The sequence below is a fragment of the Parasteatoda tepidariorum genome, chromosome 8, assembly GCF_982258835.1.
Source record: "Parasteatoda tepidariorum strain Cologne lab strain chromosome 8, Ptep-v5.0, whole genome shotgun sequence".
Classification (NCBI taxonomy): domain Eukaryota; kingdom Metazoa; phylum Arthropoda; class Arachnida; order Araneae; family Theridiidae; genus Parasteatoda; species Parasteatoda tepidariorum.
The window spans coordinates 41,930,190-41,951,415 of record NC_141762.1 but is presented as its reverse complement, the minus strand read 5'-3'; the positions used below and the strand labels follow the sequence as shown (position 1 = coordinate 41,951,415).

At 30.1% G+C, this 21,226-nt stretch overlaps 1 protein-coding gene across 12 annotated transcripts in view; it reads right to left on the bottom strand.

The window, feature by feature from the left end:
* The window catches only part of sif (guanine nucleotide exchange factor still life), a 156,705-nt gene that overhangs the window by 26,301 nt on the left and 109,178 nt on the right, over positions 1-21,226 (bottom strand). For all 12 annotated transcript variants that reach the window (XM_071180822.2, XM_071180820.2, XM_016074968.4 and 9 more), the window contains 8 exons: positions 14,679-14,818; positions 11,020-11,287; positions 5,712-5,855; positions 5,444-5,626; positions 4,350-4,525; positions 4,179-4,272; positions 1,654-1,833; positions 171-351 (listed from right to left, as the gene is read on the bottom strand). In XM_071180822.2, the coding sequence (XP_071036923.1) occupies positions 171-351; positions 1,654-1,833; positions 4,179-4,272; positions 4,350-4,525; positions 5,444-5,626; positions 5,712-5,855; positions 11,020-11,287; positions 14,679-14,818 (1,366 nt within the window). The remainder of the gene's footprint in view (positions 1-170; positions 352-1,653; positions 1,834-4,178; positions 4,273-4,349; positions 4,526-5,443; positions 5,627-5,711; positions 5,856-11,019; positions 11,288-14,678; positions 14,819-21,226) is intronic.

The following is a 21,226-nucleotide window of genomic DNA, read 5'->3' as shown; positions in this document are numbered from 1 at the left end:
TAGCAAAAGAAATCAAATGTTTTTAAACTTTTTCCTTACAATGCACTCTTAACTAAAGCGGATTTTATTTAATAAATTAAATTGGATGTTAACTTTAACTGCAAGAAATACAACTTCGGTTGTTATACATTCAAGGCATTGAAAACGAATTTAATATTTATTGAGCTTACCTTGCTGATGAGCAAGACTGCCTTCTTCAACTCTACTGACGTAGACGCAAAGTTCATCTTGATGTTCTACATTTTCTACAAGCTCTGCTTCTACGCTGAAGCCAAATAACTGATCTTGACTGTGGCGACCTAGTTCAACTTGATATAGTACTTTAGGACATACTTCTAATACTTCATATTGCTGGAAATAAATTGAATTTGAATCAAGACTAAGTGTGAAATCACGATATGTATAGTGATTCAAAATATACTGCTCTTAATGAATGATATTAAGGAAAAGTTAAAATACATTGACATGAAATTTAAAGAAAAAACTATTTAGTAAGAACATTAAATAATATCTAAACTAGAATTAAATTTCTGGAAGTAATCTCTTTAAATTTATTTTCTCGTTTATAATTTTATTTTCTCGTTTTTAAATTAATTTTTTCGTTTATAAATTTATTTTTTTGGTTTTTAAATCATTTTTAATTATTCCTACTTATTCTAATTTTTGGTATTTTATGAGCATATGAAAGCTTATAATTAATTACTATTTCTGTTTTTTTTGAACTGAAGAATAAATATTGATATTTTGACAAATGCTAACCTTTATTACTTTATAATTGGAATGTTTTGCATAATTTTTTTATTATTTTCTGAATACTGTTCTGAGCAGTGTATCACGGTATGTTAATCTTGTTTACGTCAATTTTTAATGTCGTAATACTTTCATCTGAATGTAAGACGTTTCTAAGATAGATGATGCTTTTTTAAGATATATGAAACAAACGATACTGATTGTACTACGTTTAAAATAAAAAAATTGTTAATTGCTAATGAGACGTTTTTTGTTTTATTTCATAATATCAGTTATCTCTTTCAGGTAATTTATTTTTCTAATCTTAAGTTTTATTGAGAGGGAAATTATTCGAATAACTGTTTGACATGCATTATTTATTAGCAAATAGAAAATTAAAGAAAACAAAATTTTACCTGTATAACATAAAATGTCACTGTTACATAGAAAATGAATTAAAAAATATTTCAAAAATAAATGTTATCTTGTTAAAGTTTCATTTCGGTTTGAAGAAATATATTTGAAAATATAATTAATTCCGTCACTCCAGAAACATTTCATGAATGATTTAAACTATGGTATATGATATGAGCAGTCATTTGCTCATTTTTGGAACTAAAATGTCTCTTATCTAAAATGTACTCAAGGCAAAGAGCTCGATGTTTAATTTCATTTTCGATAATAATTTAATAGATTAAGTATTTCAATATTCTTAATTCATTCAATAAAAAGTGAAAAATTACAAAAATACATGGAATTTTAGAGGTGATATGTATTTTCCATATTGGAGAAGAGATTTATTCTAAAAATTAAGATTCTTAAACTTCATAATTTTCTTTTACTAATTTCAAATTTTCAAATGATTAAATTTTCAAAGGTTTAAATTTTCAAATGATTATATGAACTTATCTTAAACCCACTTACATTGACTAAATTTTCGATGAGTTCTGTTCGTGGGGGAACAAAATATTCGTCGACGTCTTTTCTTTTCTTCGCCCTGAAGAAATGATCATTAGGTGAAAGTTGCTTTTTACCACAGGCACTCCAGAGAACTTCTTCCACTGTCATATTATCTCTAACGTTTAGAGACGTCGTCGATACAATCTAAAAACAAAATGAGTTATTCGACGTTAATCGCTTTTACACTGGTGAAAACAATTGAAGGGACAAAAGGTTTCTTTTGTAATAAAAAAAAACTAATAAGACTGAACCTGGCCAAAGTATCATCAGATGTAAGATCAATATATGGGAAAACAAAAATGAGCACGGTCTGTACACTAAATAAGGTAACTGGTTACGCGTACAGCGCATCAGCCGGTCGACAACCAGTCAGTGAGAGAAAAACACGTCTAATAGGATGTATTACTGCCTCTAACAGTTATAAAACTCTTGAAATGGTGTTTCATGCTTTGTGCCAGAATCCTTATCAATTAGTGTTTTAGCCGCACCAAGACTCCTTTGAACTCATCGATGGTCGTTGAAGCTGATCTTCGAGCTGCAATTGAGCATCCAAGTGCTTCTCATGCATGTTCGATGGAAGTAAGGTCAGGGAACATTGCAGGGGCTATTCCAGTCGTTGAATATTCCTCGATTGGAGGTATTTGTCCACCAACTCTGAGCCCTGTGTGGATGGACGCTATCATCCATAAATAATAAATTTGGTCCATATACTCAGCAGAAAAGTGTCACATAGGGGGCAAGGATCTCATATCTGTATTGTTTGCCAGCCAGAGTACCGCCATTGAACACCTAAAGGTTAATATGCCCGTCTTCCATGATTCCTGCCTGGACCATCAGACTACCTCGACAATAGTGGTCCTCTTCGACAATGTTAGAGGGACGATATCGACTACTGGGTTCTCTCCAGGTAAGAAAACTTCACGTGTCACTGTCCAGACTGAATTGCGACTCATCACTGAAGAGAAACCGCCTTCAATTATCCTCTGTCCAAGACAGATGTTCACACCATGCAAGATGGTTCTTTTTATGGTTCTCAGTCAAAAGGATGCAGACTAAAGGGCTCCTGACATTCAGGCCACCTGGTGACTGTTATCTGCGAAATGTATGTTCCTGCTGCATTATAAACATTGCGAAATAGTTGTGTCGCTGTCTCGGACTTATCCCTTTTTAGCTGGAAGTCTCAAATAACTGTCTTGGATCCGAGTTGTTTCCCTTTTTGACATTGACCAGGTCGAGGGCGTTGACCTGACCTATTTTTGTGAATTCTTTCTACCGAGTAAACACCAGTCTTTTCGAAACCTCGAGGTCATTACAACAGGCAGCCAGTGATTGGCCGCCTCGAATCTCCTAACAATCCGCCATCTTGTGGCATCGTGTAGGCGATGATGACTGATCATACCAACGATGGCGTAACTAAGAAATTAAAAAAAAAAACCAACTAGATACGATGCTTCAGAATGTCCTTACATTAGAAGCTCCTGTGAGCAAATGAGGTACCTCTACACAAACGCGACCACAACGCCACTTCTTAATGAAGTCACAGGCCACTGCATGGCAGAGGTATCCACAATGAGCTTAGTTGCCATCTGATATCCTACTTGATTATAGGTGTTATTTTTCTTTTTTAAAAAAACGTTCCTCCTTTTAATTGTTTTCATGAGTGTATTTTGGCCCAATATACAATGCTTAACTTAATGTTTTCACTCGTATCAAAGACATTTATTCTTAGGTAAAATATAATACATTATATTACTATCTTAAAGTAAATCTATTTATATCTCTTAAAAATGCTAGAATTCATGAGAGTGGTACCCATGGAAAATATCGAATAGAAATTTTAATCCAAAATAAAAAGTATTATCGTGTTGCTAAGTTTCTGTCAATATGGCAGAAAGGATTGCAATTTTTTTATATAGTCAGTTCATTATAACAGAGCTTTTAATATGGCAAAAATTAAAACGAGTGTTCATGATATTTTCATAATTTGAAAAAATATACAGGAATACGCACCCTATATTTTTGGAATTATTACTTGCAATTATTATCATCTTACTGAATATTTTGTAAATTTTAGCTGGTTGTATAAGTATAGTAATTAAGTTGTTCAACAAAGATAAGTGTAATTTATAGTTATATAAGTATAAATGCGGGATAAATGTGAAAATATATTAATGACTTAGCTTAGTCATATTTTTTAACAATATGATTTACAAGTAGGAAATTATGGGATTGAATTCGGATCATTCTAAGTCGAGGTATTAAAACATATACATCGCAACAGCATTCGATAGTAGCTCTTGGTAAAAAAAATAATTGTACATTTCATTGTAACTTAAAATTTCATTTAATTTCTAAAAATTTCTTTATATAAGTCAACAACGATCATGCTTCATATAATTTAAAAATTTTAAAATATTATCAACAAATATGTCACAATATTTAGTTCTAGATAAAATAATCATTAAAATGTAATATGATTCATATGTTACCTGGTTATCAGGGATTTGTATTTTGATTTGTCTTTCTGGCATTGATGGTAAATCTAAACTACAACTAGAGGTCGTGGAAAGACTCAAAGAACGTCTGAAATTAAAATATTTTCTTAGATATTTAAAATTTCATAAAAATTCCATCAGAGCTGAATATTTTCATAGTCTTACCTTCCACTATTAGATCTTGATAGAGATCGCCTTTTAGTCGCCCCCCTTCCAGACAGGAGGTTTGTCAGCAGGGAAGGGCTTCGAGCACAGATGTATGCGTGGAACGAGGACACTGTGAACACTCCGAGTTTGTTCAATGTAGCCTTAGTGGCTTTTGAAACGTGGGTTAACAAACTCTGAAAATAAAAACCATGGTATAACAAGTCATAATCAAGATATATTTAAGAAATATTACATTCTATTTATCGAATTTAGTATTGTATCAACTTAAGACGAACTTATTTATTATCAATACATTCTTATAAGACATCCCTTATCGTTAAATTGTAAAATTGTTCAAATGTACTGAAATATCTAATATTATTCAATAGCTAAAAGTTTTAACATTAACCATGCTAATGTGTGAAAATACTGCAACCTCAACATTACCAACTTCTGTTTTAGAGTATCAAAAAGAATACAGGTGATTAGACCCAGTGTCTAAGTAGACAGTAGTTCAACGCAACCAAAATTTGCCTCCAAAATTCAAATGAGAAGCCTGGGTCTTAAAACTTACTATCAGGACTATTCACTGAATGATTTTCAAAAGGTAACTGATTTCAGTTTAAGAAAGGATAAGTTTCAAGGAGAAAAGATAATTCCAAACTTTTTTTGTCACTTGCGCTTTTCAACACTATAACAAAATTCATTCATATATTTAGGAATCATAATGAAACTCAATTTAGTACTTTATTAAAAATATAGAAAATTAGCAAAGCATCGATTTAAAATAATTGTTCAACAAAAATAAATGTTTCTGCACAATAATGTAATGAGTGAATGATTAATGTAAAATAGAGAAAATAATTAATGTAAAATAGAGAATATGTGTGAAAAATAGGTGCTAGAAAAGCAACATACATTTGGCAAAGATTATTTAATCAAAATTCCTGAACTATAAAACAAAATAAATAGGAAAAAGTTTTAAAATTTTGATCATTTGCATTAGATACTATGCAAATATAAAACCAAAATTCTTGAACAATCAAAGCATTTAGATAAAACATAAAAAGAACAATGTAGTTGCTCATTTAAAGCAATGAAATTTTATCAACCTTTGGATTGGGAAGTTCTCCATTTTGTAAAGAAGACATGTAACACCGTAGTCGAAACTGTTCACAATGCAACCGTTCCATGTTTTCTTCAAATTGACTAATTTGATTATTCAGCTGTTCTTTGCTTTCAGCATCTGCTACAACAGTTAGTTGTAATTCCGCCATATGTTTCATTTTAAAATCCTACGAACATAATTGAACAAATGTTTCATTATCTCAATTAAAGTATTTACTATATTAATCAAATGTAAATTTTAAAAAAACTCACTGATTCAATTTCTTTTTCTAGCCTAAATATTTCTTCTTGCAGTAGGTGTAAGGTCCCAGTTTTACCTCGATGTCTGGCGAATGCTGCAGCATCAGCACAATGAATGCTATTCACCCAGTTTTCAAGTTCAACATGGCATGGAGCCTATAAAATTAATACCATGGTATAATAAGAGTTTCATGGCATAATAATATGATATTGTACCACTTAAGACCGCGATATGAACTCCATTGCCAGGGCACGATACTTCTGAGTTATTATCTACATTAGATTATGCACCATAATGGTGTTTTTTATTCCTATGATTTCTTTTTTTGATTATTTTTTCGTAAGTTTTTGACAAGTTTTAAGAGCATTTATTTGCAACAATGATAAAATGTTTCTTAAAAAACATTCTCAAATTTACCTCTACATTATATTACTAAGACTACGTCATTGGGAACATTTTAAAGAGTAGAAACTGCGTTATGACTGAGAAATGTATGAAATGTGAAATTTCGTGTTCTGTGAGGTGCTCATGAGCAATATATTTATTAAATATGAATACAAAAAATATAAACTTATTTAAGAAATGTTTAAATTTTCCAAACACTTTCAAAGTATCAAAAAATAATTCCTTTTTATTCATTTACATTATCCTATATTTGATTTAAACTTTTTATTTCATTGTTTCTTTATTTTTGTAATTTTCTTTCGGAGGTTACTTTATGCTTTTTCCATTGGTTAAAAAAGACTAGAGAGGAAAGTTTCTTAGAAAAAGTAACTAAGTTACAATGTGGGGAAATTATTTATATCCAGTTGTTTTGAAGAAGGTTTTTGTGTATCTAACTGTAAGAGCGATTTTGTTTTAAACAAATGTTTTGCTATTACACTTGATGGTCTTAAATAAAACAGATGCACAATGCGTTTTAGAGCTGAAACTGTGACCAAAAATCAGTAGATTGCATTTTTATTTTGTTTTCTGATAAAAATAAAATATTTATCTCGGAGAAAATTAAAAAAAGACAACCTTCTTCAACTATTTTCTATTAAAATTGAATGAATAAAATGAGTAGGATCATTACGGAGTATTCAGCATGAATTTTTAATGATTGGAATAAAAAAGAAATCATAAGAAGAAACTATGTTTAAAACTTATTTTCATTTAAAAAATATTTTGAATGAAATATTTTTGTATTATTTACTATTGATGGGTAAATTCAAAGTAATAAATAATCTATAGGAAAGAAGACTTATAATTTTATGAGTAACTTCAAAATTCGTTTCAGTTTCATTGAAATTGAATTGATTATTACAGCAGCCACATTTCATGTGAATTTTTTATTATTATTTTTATTCTACTGCTCGTAATCATAACGATAGGAGAAAGTCATTGAATCGATTTGCACTAGTCTGAGCTCACTGCGCAAGTCTTGCGCGCAGGATCATACTTAAAATCATCGCAAATGCAGAGCTTTCAATATTATATTGTTTTTAAAAAAATATATTTGAGAATTGCATCGAAATCCTGAAATTAGATATAGTTTTTAACCAAACAATTTCCCGTCAAGCTCAATACGAAAATTTTAATTAACGATATATTTATGTTTTATTACGTTTACTAGTAATTCATTTTATTAGTTAATAATTTTTCTAATTTCTTAATTTTTTTCAACTATGAAATGTAATATTTGCAACAATTACGTTATACAAATAAATACTTTTGCAAGTAGAAGTTAAAAAAATGTTTTTAGTCAAATAATATTAAAGTGAGAAGCAATATTGATGCAACGAATTTTAGAATTATTATTATAGTTATCATCTAACTAAAGAAGAACGGGAAAAAAAGAAGAATACAATGTAGTCAACAATCAGTACAATGTCGTTGGACTTCGGTAAGCTTTATAAAAATCTCAAAATGTAATTTGATACGCATCAACATCAAATTTATATTATCATATAATTTTAAAATTCACTTAAAAACTAATTCAAATACAACGGTCAATAAATCGTGCTTGCTTTCAGATGAACTTAAAACAGAAGTTTTTTCCAACTAACCGTTGTTATAATTTTATGGATTTCCTATTGTAAAGTATCATAACTTTGTAATGCATAAAAATAACTATTGAGAAACAAAAAGCTTTAAACTGCTAGAAGCTTGCAAAAATATGTGTATATGAAAAATATGTATTATGCAATATGTATATATGAACTAAAAACTTCCATAATGTTTACTTCATTTAAGTTTTGAGTTAAAATAAAAATATATGTATGATTTTTAGAAAAATTGCAATTGAGGAGGTAAAGTAAGAAAAAATGAAATGATGTAAAAATAAAAATTTCACATTCATAAGATAAATATTTCATTTATTAGATAATGACATTATTTAAGCAGAGCAAATGAAAATTTTATTGTTTTACTATAACGGTTAAAATAATTGAAAATTTTTATTAACTATCACACGTATATGCACCACTAAAAGATTAGAATATTAAGTAGAAATATGTTTGAATTTTTTATAATACAAGTATTTGAATGGTAAAAGTATATGATAATTTGTTTTAAAATCCTTGGATAAAACTAATGCATTTTCGAACTCTCAAATTATTTATTTAATAGAACACTTTAATGCTCAAAATTATAAAATGAGAAAATTTTTTAAATGTTTAATAAGTAAATACAGTTATTTGACAATAAGATTGGACATTTCAGGAAATGACTCAGAAGTTTAAATATCCCTCGATTTAATAAAAAACCACATATGTTTTACACAACGAAGATTACAGTAATATGCAAATTTATATTCTCATGCAAATATAAGTATAAAATATTTTCCATAATTTAAATTTAGATTAATATTTCGTTTAATAATCTTTTAAACAAATATATGATTTGAAAATCTTTTACTCCGTAACTTTGGCAGAACGAAAATCATTTCAATTTTCATGGTTTTCCTAGGCACTAACTTTAACAATTTTATGTTATTTTAAAACCAGCGTTGATTAGCAAATCAGTTGTGATCTAACTATCAATGTTCATCTTAATCACCTGGTAAGTTTAAGCCCAACCAAGAAGACAAGGAAACAGCTGGATCAAGCATTGGGGCAAACTTGCCTTCGTGGAGGTCATTTTGAAGGAACTAAATCGCATTTGCGTTAGACAAAGAGGCTTGACAGCAAAATGACTCTAACCCATGAAATGTCTGATACAGGGGATGTATTCATCAATGCAGCAATGTGATCAATTTCCCCCCGGGAGCAAAATTCCTACCAACCAGCCATCACAGAGACTCTATTTTGGATCACCTTATTGGGAGGCAAGAGCCCTATCCTCTGAGCCCTAACGGATTGCTTAAATAATTTAAATAAAATTCGAATCGATTACACGGTTGCATTATTTTTGATTTTATAAGTATTCGTTGCTGATTTTTCATATTTTACTGCCAATCCATTTTAAATTACTGAGGCTAAGAAAGGAGGCAATAATTTATTGCTAGCATTTGACAATAATTTATAGCTAACTTAACTCATTCTCAGTGAAGTGTTTATTAACATCTGCAAACAGCTTCCTTTATGATTTCACATGATGCGTATGCACTGTTGGGGGTCCATTACTTCTTCTTTGTGCAATTTTTTTTTTATTGTTATAAATTTAAATATTAAACATAATTCATTTTACCAGTATTTAGAACTCTTTATTATTGTTTGCAAAAAATAAAAGTTTGTGCTAATTAATACCTGCTTCATTAAAGTATTTTATCATTTTCATATTATTATATCTTCTTCATATCTGCAACTTATTTTATGCTAAACATCATTGGCAAAATGTGTGAGAGAACGAAATGCAAATTTTGCTATGCACGCTTAGTAAGTTTATTCTACTAGCTCTCACCCCCACACAAGCATACGCTTACCTATTCGACACACAAGATCTACATCTTTGTTTCGAAGCAGTAGTTTCACATTTCGCTCAGTTGTTTTCAGCAAATTCTACAAGATATGCTAAATCTCTTAAGTTTGAACAGTGCACTATTTCCTATCCACAACCGATTCCTTTTCGATAATGCTATTAAATGTTTCGTCTAAAGGGGAGAAAATTGGCAAATATTGGGGATTGAAAACAACTTTGTCTTGAGAAAACACCATTTGAAGTGTATTGTTTCATTTGTAAGCGAGTAATGGCAAAAAGCTCTGATCTTTTTCATTTATATAAGTTTGAGCTTTAGCATTAAAAACATTCCCACAAGTGAACACTGTCGAATTCTGTTAAAATAGAAATGATTTGTGCTTTGAAAACTCGCTGGCAATTGCTTTTCTAAAAGTAGAGAAATTTTAAAAGAGTACTTAAAAGAGTACAACTCTTACTTAAAAAAATTAGTTTTGTAAAATGTAATAAAATTAGTACTATGTATTTTAAACACCATAAAAGTCCTATTTCTTTGCTGATTCTTGTCAAAACTGATATATAGTTTGGGAAATCGCCATGGAAGTGCTACCTCAAAACATATAGATACTAATGAAATTTATTTCAGAAATAATTCATCTATCTAGGATGCATTTCTTGCTCATTTTTCGCTTAGAAGTTTTGTAAAAAAGTCGAATTGTTGCATTAGATGAAAAAAAAATTCCCATGCTGTTATTGAAAAATCTACAACCACAAGAATGAATTGTTTGGTTGAACTTAAGGTCTGGAGGCATAAATTGACTTTCCTTAAAGTAATTGACAACAAAGAATGCTTCAAAAACATAACCATTTTTTTTTACACAAATCATATGATTTTTATATGGTCGGCATGTGATTTCAACAATATGGTGCAAAATATCTCGAGACACAAACAGTTTATCGAGAGAAAAGTTCAGTTATTGCATCATATCAAATGCTGATATAAAATGAGTCCAAAATCATGGAATATAATTTTATTAGACTTCTTATCTTTAAAGTTATACTGAATGATTAGTTTACTCTTATGAACCAAAGCTTCATAATTTTAAAACTAAAATTATTCGCGTAATTGATACAATAAGAAGGGATTTACGCAGAAAACTTGTCAAAAATTAAAGTTCAAATCAGAATTTTTTAAAAAACACTCCAGAGATGATAATTTGTATTAAGTAATTTGAAAATAAAATGCCATATGCTAACATCAATTAAAAATAATACACTGATAACATGCATAACTTTTCTTAGATTTCAAATTAAAAATATATAGCTTCTATATGATCACCCTTAATTAGTTTCCAGGTATAGGTTTCAAATTTCTGTATTATTTTGTGCAAAATTATAAAGATAAAATATTCAATAAAATGAGATAATTATATATTTTCCTACTTGAAATAAGTAAGCATCCCCAAATGCTGTGCTTAGGCAGAAGATGTAATCTCGTTTGGGATGCTCTGGGATTGGTTGCATGATTGCTCCATCGACTATGATGAGATGCTTGGGAGCAGAGTCGATTGCTCGACTCTCTCTGTTATCACATGGATAGAAAAGTAACGTGGTTCCTTTTAAGCACACCCAATATCCTTTCCATCCTCGCTTTCTAGCCAGCTCTACCTGCTGTTTCTTGCGCAGAAGCCATTTCTTCACGCTTAAAAATCTAAAACAAAATCAACAAGTGTTCAGTGGCCTTAGAAGTTGAATTAAACTCATGAGACGTGTAAAAACATATTTTTTTTTTTCAAATTTAGGGCAAATATAGCAGGAGACGACGTGGTGGCTCAGGGGCAATGGTTACCAACTGGCTGCCCGCAGGCCGCATCCGGCCGGCGAAACCTTTTTTTGCGGCCCGCGAACTAAAATATATTAGTTGTCAGTTTTTCGCCGACAATTTTCGTGAAAACTCTATGTGGGTTTAAAATACTTTTCTTTCGTTAACAAAACCCAAGTTCTTCACTTCTATAAAATTTAGCATACTAACGGTGCAAAAAAATTTATTTCTCAGGTTTTGAAGATATTTATTCATATATATTTATTAAGATAGATATATATATATATTTGAAGATATTTATTATATATATTTATTATATATATTTATTCATATAAGAAAATATTTATTCAAGAAAATATTTATTATTATTTGTAATTCAATACTTTTGTTTTATACAACTTGATAAAAATCTGTTAGTAATATTTAATGTTCCATCAAACATTAAAAAGTCCTATATAAAATTTTGATAAAGTTGCGGCCCGCCCTTTGACTGGTATTTTTAATTGCTGCCCCCTGCCTCATGCAAGTTGGAAACCCCTGGGATAGAGCATTCGCTTCCCAATTAGGTCAACCGGGTTCGAATCCCAGCCATGGTTAGCTGATACAAATTCCGTACCCGTCTCGTAACCCAGTAGTAGACGGATCATGGGTTAAAGTCCCCTTGACGTCAGACTGGACGAGGGAGGTTTTCGTGGTTCTCCTCTCCGTGTAATGCGAATGCGGGTTAGTTCCATCAAGAAAGTCCTCCACGAAGGCACATATCACCGAATACTTGATCCAAGAGTTCCCTTGTCTTTTGGATTAGGCTCAAAATTTCAAAATTATCAGGCTACGGAGGTGAGCATTGGTAGCCATAAGCTCAATGGCATCAGGTTTTTTATATATATATATATATATATATATATATATATATATATATATATATATATATATATATATATATATATATATATATAATCAAGCAAGGTTTTTTTATGTCATTAACATTTATTATAGTTAAAATAAATATAAACAAAAACGTATCTGAATTTATAAAATCGTGTAATTATACTCGGTGATTACTATGTACTTTTAAAATTATTAAAATCAAAATGAAACAGGAATGGCTGACTATATTATGAGAAACAGTGCTTAAAAGTTTATAATTTCCCTACTCTCCTAGTTTCTTTTAACCCATTTTCGCTACTGTCCTCTATTTTCGTTACTGTAATATGGCTGACGACCGACTCTAAAAACGCCTAAAACAGTGCATATGATGTTGCGCAATCTCAAGCAACAAGTCTGAGTTTCTCTACATTTTCTTGAAGATTTATTTCGATCTTTGGGTATGCCAAAGTTAATCAGTTTTATTCATGTGGCATGACAGGTCAACAGTAATTCGTTTATTGATTATAACGTCATAATGTTTGCCTGCTATTCAGCCAGAACTCATAACTTTTTAAATAAAATGCTGTAAGCAGGAATTAATAATTAGGTTATTAAAAAATACAATAGATAAGTAATGTTGGTGTGATTTTAAACACAAAAAAATCGCATCGGTGATATAATAGTTAAACATAAGCCTTCACGGTAGATGAAATGAAAATTAAAAGTGGTTTATCATAGGCTTATAAAATTCTTAGTATGAAATTATTTTTCCCACACACAGAGTATTCAGGGCATTTTTTGGCTTAATATAATAACATTCTGTTGTATATAACAATAATAAACTATTTCTCAAGGAATTAAGGTGTCTAAAGAATTCCAAAGAGTATCATTTCCAAAAATTATAATTTAAATAATTTTAATTGTTCTTTTCCTTGATCAGCACTACAAGCCAAGACTTTTTCAATTCCCAATTAGAGCAGTTCGATGCAAGATTTAGCCATCTTCTTACTACCAGGGTTCTGAGATCTTTCTCGACAAAATATAATATTATAAACTTGAGTTTGAATTTTAATTCTTATTAATTTATCCAATTTTAACAAAATTAAATCTATGTAATTAATATATTTATTGTGTCACTATTTTTTTCAGTAGAATAGAGGATCATAAACAGTATAGAAACAATAGAGAAACATTTAACTAAGATGATATTCAAAAAAAGAAATCGTCCGTCAGGAGGCGCTGATGTATGAATTTCACCACTTTAATAACTTCAAATAAAATCGAGTAAGTAAAATGATTTATTGTCAATCCTTTCTAATGCTTTGTTTACTGGTTAGTATACTTACCACCAATTTCACCCTTTTGTGTAATGTTCTTGTTAAACTATTTTTGCGTTATAAAGTTTTCTGTCATGTGCTAATAATTTTTATCCTGATAAAGTACGTTTGAATAAATTAATAATCATATGCCATTTTTAGGGAATGTGTATATTCAGGCGTTGACGATTTTATTCGACTAAAGCATATAAAAAACAATAAAAAAATCATGACATGTGCACAGCTTGTGATATCTTGTTATATATTTCTGCATGTCTTCGAAATTTTCCTGAAAAATAATTTTGTAATTTTAGTCATAGGGAAGAAACAAGTTATGTACGATTCCCTTGCAGTTTTTCATATTTATAAAATTTTGTAAATAAAAAAAATGAAAATCATTTAGTACTTATCACGAAAATGGTGTTAGAATTCAAATTAATTTAAACAACATTTCTAAATTAATTTTTTTTAACCCTTTGAAGTAGAATTTTTATTAAACATATTTTTCTATACTTTTTTCCTCACTAATACTTTTTTCATGTATTAATTTTGGTCAAAATAAGAGTAAAATATTATGCATTTTAAAAAATTATGGTTTTGAAAAACAACATGTAAAACCGATGTCATTCTCTGCGATAAAGATAAAATCTTCTTAACATGGCTCATCTCCAAACAATAATTTTTCAAATTCGTCTTCATTTAGATCTAAGAGAAACAGTTATTCATCATTTAAATTTCTTCAATTTACAAAATTAATGATTGATAAATTTTTGAATATGAATGAAAAAAAGGTTTTTCTCAAACTACTTTTTTTGGATTTTATATTTTAATAACAACTATAATTCCAATCATCTAACAGATTTTTTAATAACTATCAAACTGATTTTTATAATTAAAAAATATCAGAACATATTTTTACTTGTATTCAGAGCGTCAGAAAAATATATGAAAAGGACACCGGTGTTGCCTCTGCGTAAAAAGGTTAAACAGATTTCAATCACAGAAATATTTCAACGCACCATTACTAAAAATAAATGGTACATTTAAGGTTTAAACAGTTATATTCATTATTCGGGTTATTTATTTTCAATGCTTACCCAGCTTTACGAACGGCTCCTGTGCAATTGAAAGAAGCGGCAGCTGATCCAGAACGAGCTCGATAGGGAGAATTTCTCGCTTCTCCATCTTCTTCTTCACTCAGAGCCGTCGTCAACGACAGTCGATCGTCGTCTGATATCTAAAAGAGACATTAAAAAGAAACTTTATAAATAACTCTGTTTGCTAAGTGACATGTTTCCCCCCCCCATACAATTCCAGTTTAAAACTAATGATAACAAAATATATTTCCCATATAAAAAAATAGCAAATCATGCAATTTTGCTCTATTTTGGCTCTAATATTAAAAGAAAATATGAAATATTACTTCAGGGAAGGGATTTTGACTTTTAAGAAATTGTGAGACTTCATTTAAGTGAAATTTATTATTTTGGAGAAATTTTATTGAGGTGTTATATTAGAAACACTGTAAAACAAAGAAGATTTTTAAATTTGCAATCCTTTAACTGTACAACCTGTACTAGAAATGTAATGCAAATTAGTGTGAAAATAGTATTAGTAAATGCGTAAGGAAACTCTAGTTTTTTTTCTGCTTAATTTTAAATTTATTTATATAATTTTAAAGTATTTTATTTTTTAACGGAACTTAGCAAAAAACTTATGTTTTCGGGGTTAATTTATCCTAAGCCCACGTTGTGGTAAACTAGCTCCTCAGACAGCTATAATTTTTGTTTGTTACTTACGAATGTGACATAATATTAAAATCAACAGTATCTTTATTTCTGAAACTTTTTTTTATGATTGTATATTTTCCTATAGCAGTACCTTATAATTATTTATTGTTTCTTTTTTTTAGTTCAATTTGCAATTAAATTATATCAAGTAATTAAAATCATTTTTTTCAATAATTTTAATTATATTTCAATTATTTTTTTGAAAGTAATCCTATATGAGAGTGTAAATTGCGCGAGACGTATTAAGTACAATGTAATTTCCATGAATGAAAAAAAAAATGATTGGGTCCAAAGAGCCTCAAATTCTTTTAACGAACATTTCAAAATGTTATATATTTTATTAGCCATTAAAGATTAAAATAAATGATAATGAAATATCTTATTTATTAAAATTAATTAAAAACCTATTAAAATATTTTCTATTTTTATGGTAAAAATGTTATATAATTGTGAAATCCATCTAAATTTAATATCACATGGTATTTATATGATGAGATAGATACAAGATACATTAATAAAGATAGATACATTGATACAGGATACATTGCAGAATAAGATAGAGGGACAGGATAAGATACAGGGCACATTGATGAAGAGACAGGATACATTGATGCAGGATACATGATAAAGATACATTGACAAAATAATGGAAACGCGTTTACACTAATACCTTTTTTTCACATTTCTCAAGAAATACTTAAGAATCATTTTAAAATTTCAGAAAAATTCAGATTATGGGATTTCTCACACGTATCAGTGGGGTTTAAAGTTTTTAGAGGTTTGAGGGACCGATAGTAAATTACGAACGGAAAATAGTGCTTTGGAACATAAAAATGTTGCAATAACATACATACGTGTATAACATACATACATTTGGAACATAAAAATGTTGTAATAATAAATGTTGTAGCTATTATTTTGGTAATTGTATGCAATAAGTTCGCAAAATTTCGCAAGCCTGACTTAAATATCTATACCTTTACGGTAATAGCCTTTACGGTACCTTTACTGTAAATAAGGTATATAGACATTTTTATAAAAAAAATCATCTATTTGTCTTACGTTTTTTTTTTTTTTTTTTTTTTTTTGCCATTACTTTCAATAAAATTAAACAAAATTTTTAGAGTAATTTAAAAGTAGTCATTGCTTTAAAATGTGAAAATCAGTGCTTTAAAATGTGAAAAAAAAATTAAAAATTGCGTAAGATATGAGTAGTTAAATTAGCTCTTTCATACTGCGCATGCGTGGTAAAAATCAAAAAAAAAATTTTTCTTACTAATTTTGTAAAGAATCGTATTTGGCAAATAATAAGCAAAATCCGATTTGAATATCTTAAAAATTTAAAAAATTTAAAATAATTTTTTGAATGTATTTTGCATTTTTTTAAAAGAAATTTAAATGATAAGGGGTTTTCTACAAATATTATTTTCTATCATAAAACAAACTAAATAACAAATGATAATACCTTACAATGAACGATACAATGAACCAAACTATTATTGTTTGAACTTACAATGAACCAAAATATTATTGTTTAAGGAAAAAAAGAAACAGGCAAAAGAAAAGATACTTTTATGGGGATGATCCCCAACAATGCCCGTGTCATTTTTAATAAATCTTATTTAATAGTGCAAAATGAAATTTGGGGAAAACCCGTTATCATTTTGAGTTTCTTCTAAAAAATAAAAAAAACTACTTAGAAAATTGCCTGAATCTTTTTAAAATTTTACGATATTCAAATCAGACTTCCTTTAATAGTTGCCAAAGACGATTCATTTTAAAATTAAGAAGAAAAAAAATTTCAATCTTTTCCCACGCATGTGCAGTATAAAGGAACTGCCTTAATTACTCATATCTTGCGCAATTTTAATCGAAATGCTTTCAAAGCTTAAAACAATAATTTTGAAATCAAATTTAAATTGCTCTAAAATTTTTTTAAAAATTTTATTAAATATTTTAAATTTGTAGCAAAAAGGAACGAAGACAAAAAAGTTAATTTTTTATAAAAATGTCCATATTTCCATACATGTTTAAGCTAAGCTTACAAAATTTTGTGTAATTATTACATAGTATACCCAAAATAATTGCTACAAGTTACAAATTTTTATTGCTACAAACACTATTTTCAAAAACACTATTTTCCGTTGGCAATTTATTGTCGTTCCCTCAATTCTCTAAAACCTTCAAACTTCATTGGTAAGTATGAGAAATTGCATGATATACGAGTAAATACTTCTGCAATTATTAAATTATTCTTTAAGTATTTCTTAAGAAGTATGAAAAAATGTATTAGTATAAAAGTGCTTCCATTATTTTGTCCACCCCCTTTATCTATCAAGCATGCCAACTCTATCAACTCTTTGAGTTTCCTTTAACATGACTTAAAATGCGCACCATATTTATAGCTTCCGTGTAAACTTTAATTTTAAACAATATTTTCTTAGAACGTAGAATCTTTGCACTATGAATAGTTTTTGCTTGCTTCTTTTTCTCTCATTAGAAAAAACGTGCCTAAATATTTACTTGAGTTTTCAACCTTGAGGAAAAAATCTTTCCTATCTACTGTTTACTCATTTTCGTTAAATATGCACGACGAAAAATTTTTAGGTTGTAGGTTACGTTGTAGCAAACAATAGCTATCAGGTTGTTATTTTAGATTAACAAGCAATTAAAAACTTAAAAATTAAATACTTTATTTAAAGCTATTCCCACCCCCATATTGAAACAAAAATTTTTTGTTGATACAACAATTTACAACGCAGATATAAGTGAAATAAATTTAATAATCTAGTCTCTCTATTCAAGTTTCCCCAATATATATTCTATTCGCTATGGTCTTGATAAAATGAGAAAATTTTAAAGAATGAAACCGGAAATACAACCCTCTCAGTATGCGCATGCTAATCTAAAAATAAAAAAAAGAACAATCTTAGCATCAAAAACTATTTCTTTCATTTAAATATATTTACTTAAATATATACACTGGTTATCATAAATTAAGGAAAAATCACAAAAATAGCGATAACTCTTTCAAAAGTAAGCCAAACCGTGCAAAATTTGCATATGTTGTCCACTAAGAGTAGCTGAGTAAAATTGCAATATGCAAATTAGTGGCGCTGCACTCGGCTTACGTCATCTGCCTGGAGCATAAAAGTCCAAGTTTGAGAGAAAGCACACAAATTTTACTGTGATTGCGACATTGAAAATCTGAGATAGCCAATTCGTAATAATGACCTCTAGGCATCATTTGCCTGAAGAACTACGATGGAGAGCCATCGGGAGACTAGAGGCAGGGCAGAGTCAATCAGAAGTGGCCAGATGGCTAAATGTGAGTCCATCTGTGGTTCATAGACTTTGGAGGCAATTTCAAACCACAGATTCGGCATCTAGGAGGTTCAGTCAAGGACGGCCAACTGTTACGACCAGTGCCGATGACCGATATTTGACATTAAGTGCACGCAGGAATAGAACCGCTACTCCGACACATCTTAGATCCTCTCTTGCTGCAGCCACCGGAAGGTTGGTGTCAACGTCAACTGTGCGCAGAAGGCTCCACGAAGGTGGTCTGTATGCGAGACGACCAGCCATTTGCGTGCCGCTCACATCACGCCATAGGAGAGACCGTTTGCAGTGGGCCCGACAACATGTCCACTGGACGTCAGATCAATGGAGGCCTGTTCTCTTTACGGATGAGTCCAGGTTTAGTCTAGAAAGTGACAGTAGACGTTATTTGATATGGAGAGAACCTGGGACCCGTTATCATCCATCAAACATCCGTGAAAGAGATGCATACGGAAGAGGCAGTGTCTGTGTTTGGGGAGGCATATCCTTAGGAGGGCGCACATACCTCCATGTCTTTCCAAGGGGAACCGTGAATGCTCAGGTTTATCGAGACAACATCCTTGATGCTTATGTGCGCCCATATGCCGGGGCAATTGGTGATTGCTTCCTGTTACAGGACGATAATGCAAGACCACACAGAGCTCGCATTGTTGATGATTATCTTCAACAGGAAACAATTACTCGCATGGAGTGGCCAGCTCGATCCCCGGACTTGAATCCTATCGAGCACGTTTGGGATGCTCTAGGGAGGCGTGTATCTGCCATCAATCCGCCCCCTCAGACCCTTGCCACGCTTGCAACTGCTTTACAAGAGCAATGGCTCTCACTTCCTATTGAACTGATAGACCGCATAATTGAAAGCATCACACATCGCTGTTTGTGCTGTATTGCTTCTAGAGGCAATCATATTCCATATTAAAGGTACTTTTTCTATTGCAAACCGATACTTCCAATTTGTTTATTTTATACATGTGCTAATTTCTATACTACTATTAATGTCTGATAATTTCTTTTTATGTTGTTTAATACCTTACTATGTGTTGTATATTGTGGGTAAGTTTCATAAAATTCCATGTGTAATTTCTTGAGTTATCGCGATTTTTGTGAATTTTCCTTAATTTATGATAACCAGTGTATATATATATTTTTTTCTCTTCAATAAGCCAATGCACTGGGAAAATCAATAATTCAAAGCCACACAAATTGAAATGCTAGGTTTATTGACTAAATGTCAATGTTAGACTCACTATATGGCGATACTAGTTTCTTCGCAATAAATGACAATACAACTAAATGAATGGCTATACTACTCCCTAAACGGCAGTACTGGTAAATACTAAATAAATTGCAGTATTAGTTACTACTCAAAAAATGGCAATAAAACTTTATATAAGTCGTTTTTACAGTCCCCTTGAATGAAAATGAAGAACAATAAATCAAAATTTACAAAAAGAGCAAAATAAAAACAGTATGAGTTTTTTTTTAATATTTTTTTCTATGGTCCCAAATCGTCAAATTTAGAAATCGCTTTTTTGTTAAAAAAAAAAAAATAAATAAATAAAAACAATAGCACATTTTTCATATAATCTGCCTTTTAACTTGATTAAATAACCATTGCTGCTAACTGTTCCGATTAAATCGCATTTATTCCAATTTTTTAGCTTTGTTCCGAATATACGATTTTAGGTCAAAATATTCTGATATTTCAGCGTCCTAACGCCTTTTCACTCCTGCCGATTTTCTTTCAATCTAGGGTGGGTCAAAGAATTGAAAGCAAGATATGTGATTTTTCCAAGAAAATATCAGAATTTCACATATCTTCCGCATATAAGACCATAGTTAGCGGACTTCCGTGGATCAAAAACTTATAATCCGACGAAATTTTGAAACTTTTGCTAAATCTCGTTTATGAGACATTTACATGCTTATTGTTAATTATAATTTCTAAAACTCAATAGATGGCGCTCTGCGCAGCAATGTAAAATCATTAGTTTCTAATCAGTTTCCTCCATGCCACTGTACCATCATCATCATCCTTCTTGTTATTAAATATATTTTATGTTAAAAGGCGTTTGTAATGATTGAAACCCCGAGATCTGAGAGATCATATCACCGTATTTAATATTGGCGCACCAACCTGGAGCTAAGAATTTGATTAAAGGTGAGTGCACTTGATTTAAATAATGGATTCATACGATGATTTGAAAAATAAAAGAAAAACAATTCGCTCTTTAACAACTCGATTAATAACAAAGATTGAAAATTTGATGAATGATGATAATGTTGAAACTAAAGAAAAGATCGAAGAATTAATAGATTGTAAAGAACAATTAATAGATAAAAATAAAAGTTTAAAAGCAATAAATAATCGAATTGAACCACTAATTGAAAGTGAGGAAATAAAAAATGAAATTACTGGAATTGAAGAATATTCGGAAAAAATAATAAAGTGGCAATCTCGAATCGCAAGACTTTTGAAAGAAAACAATAAAGAAAGTAGAGGAGGAGAAGAA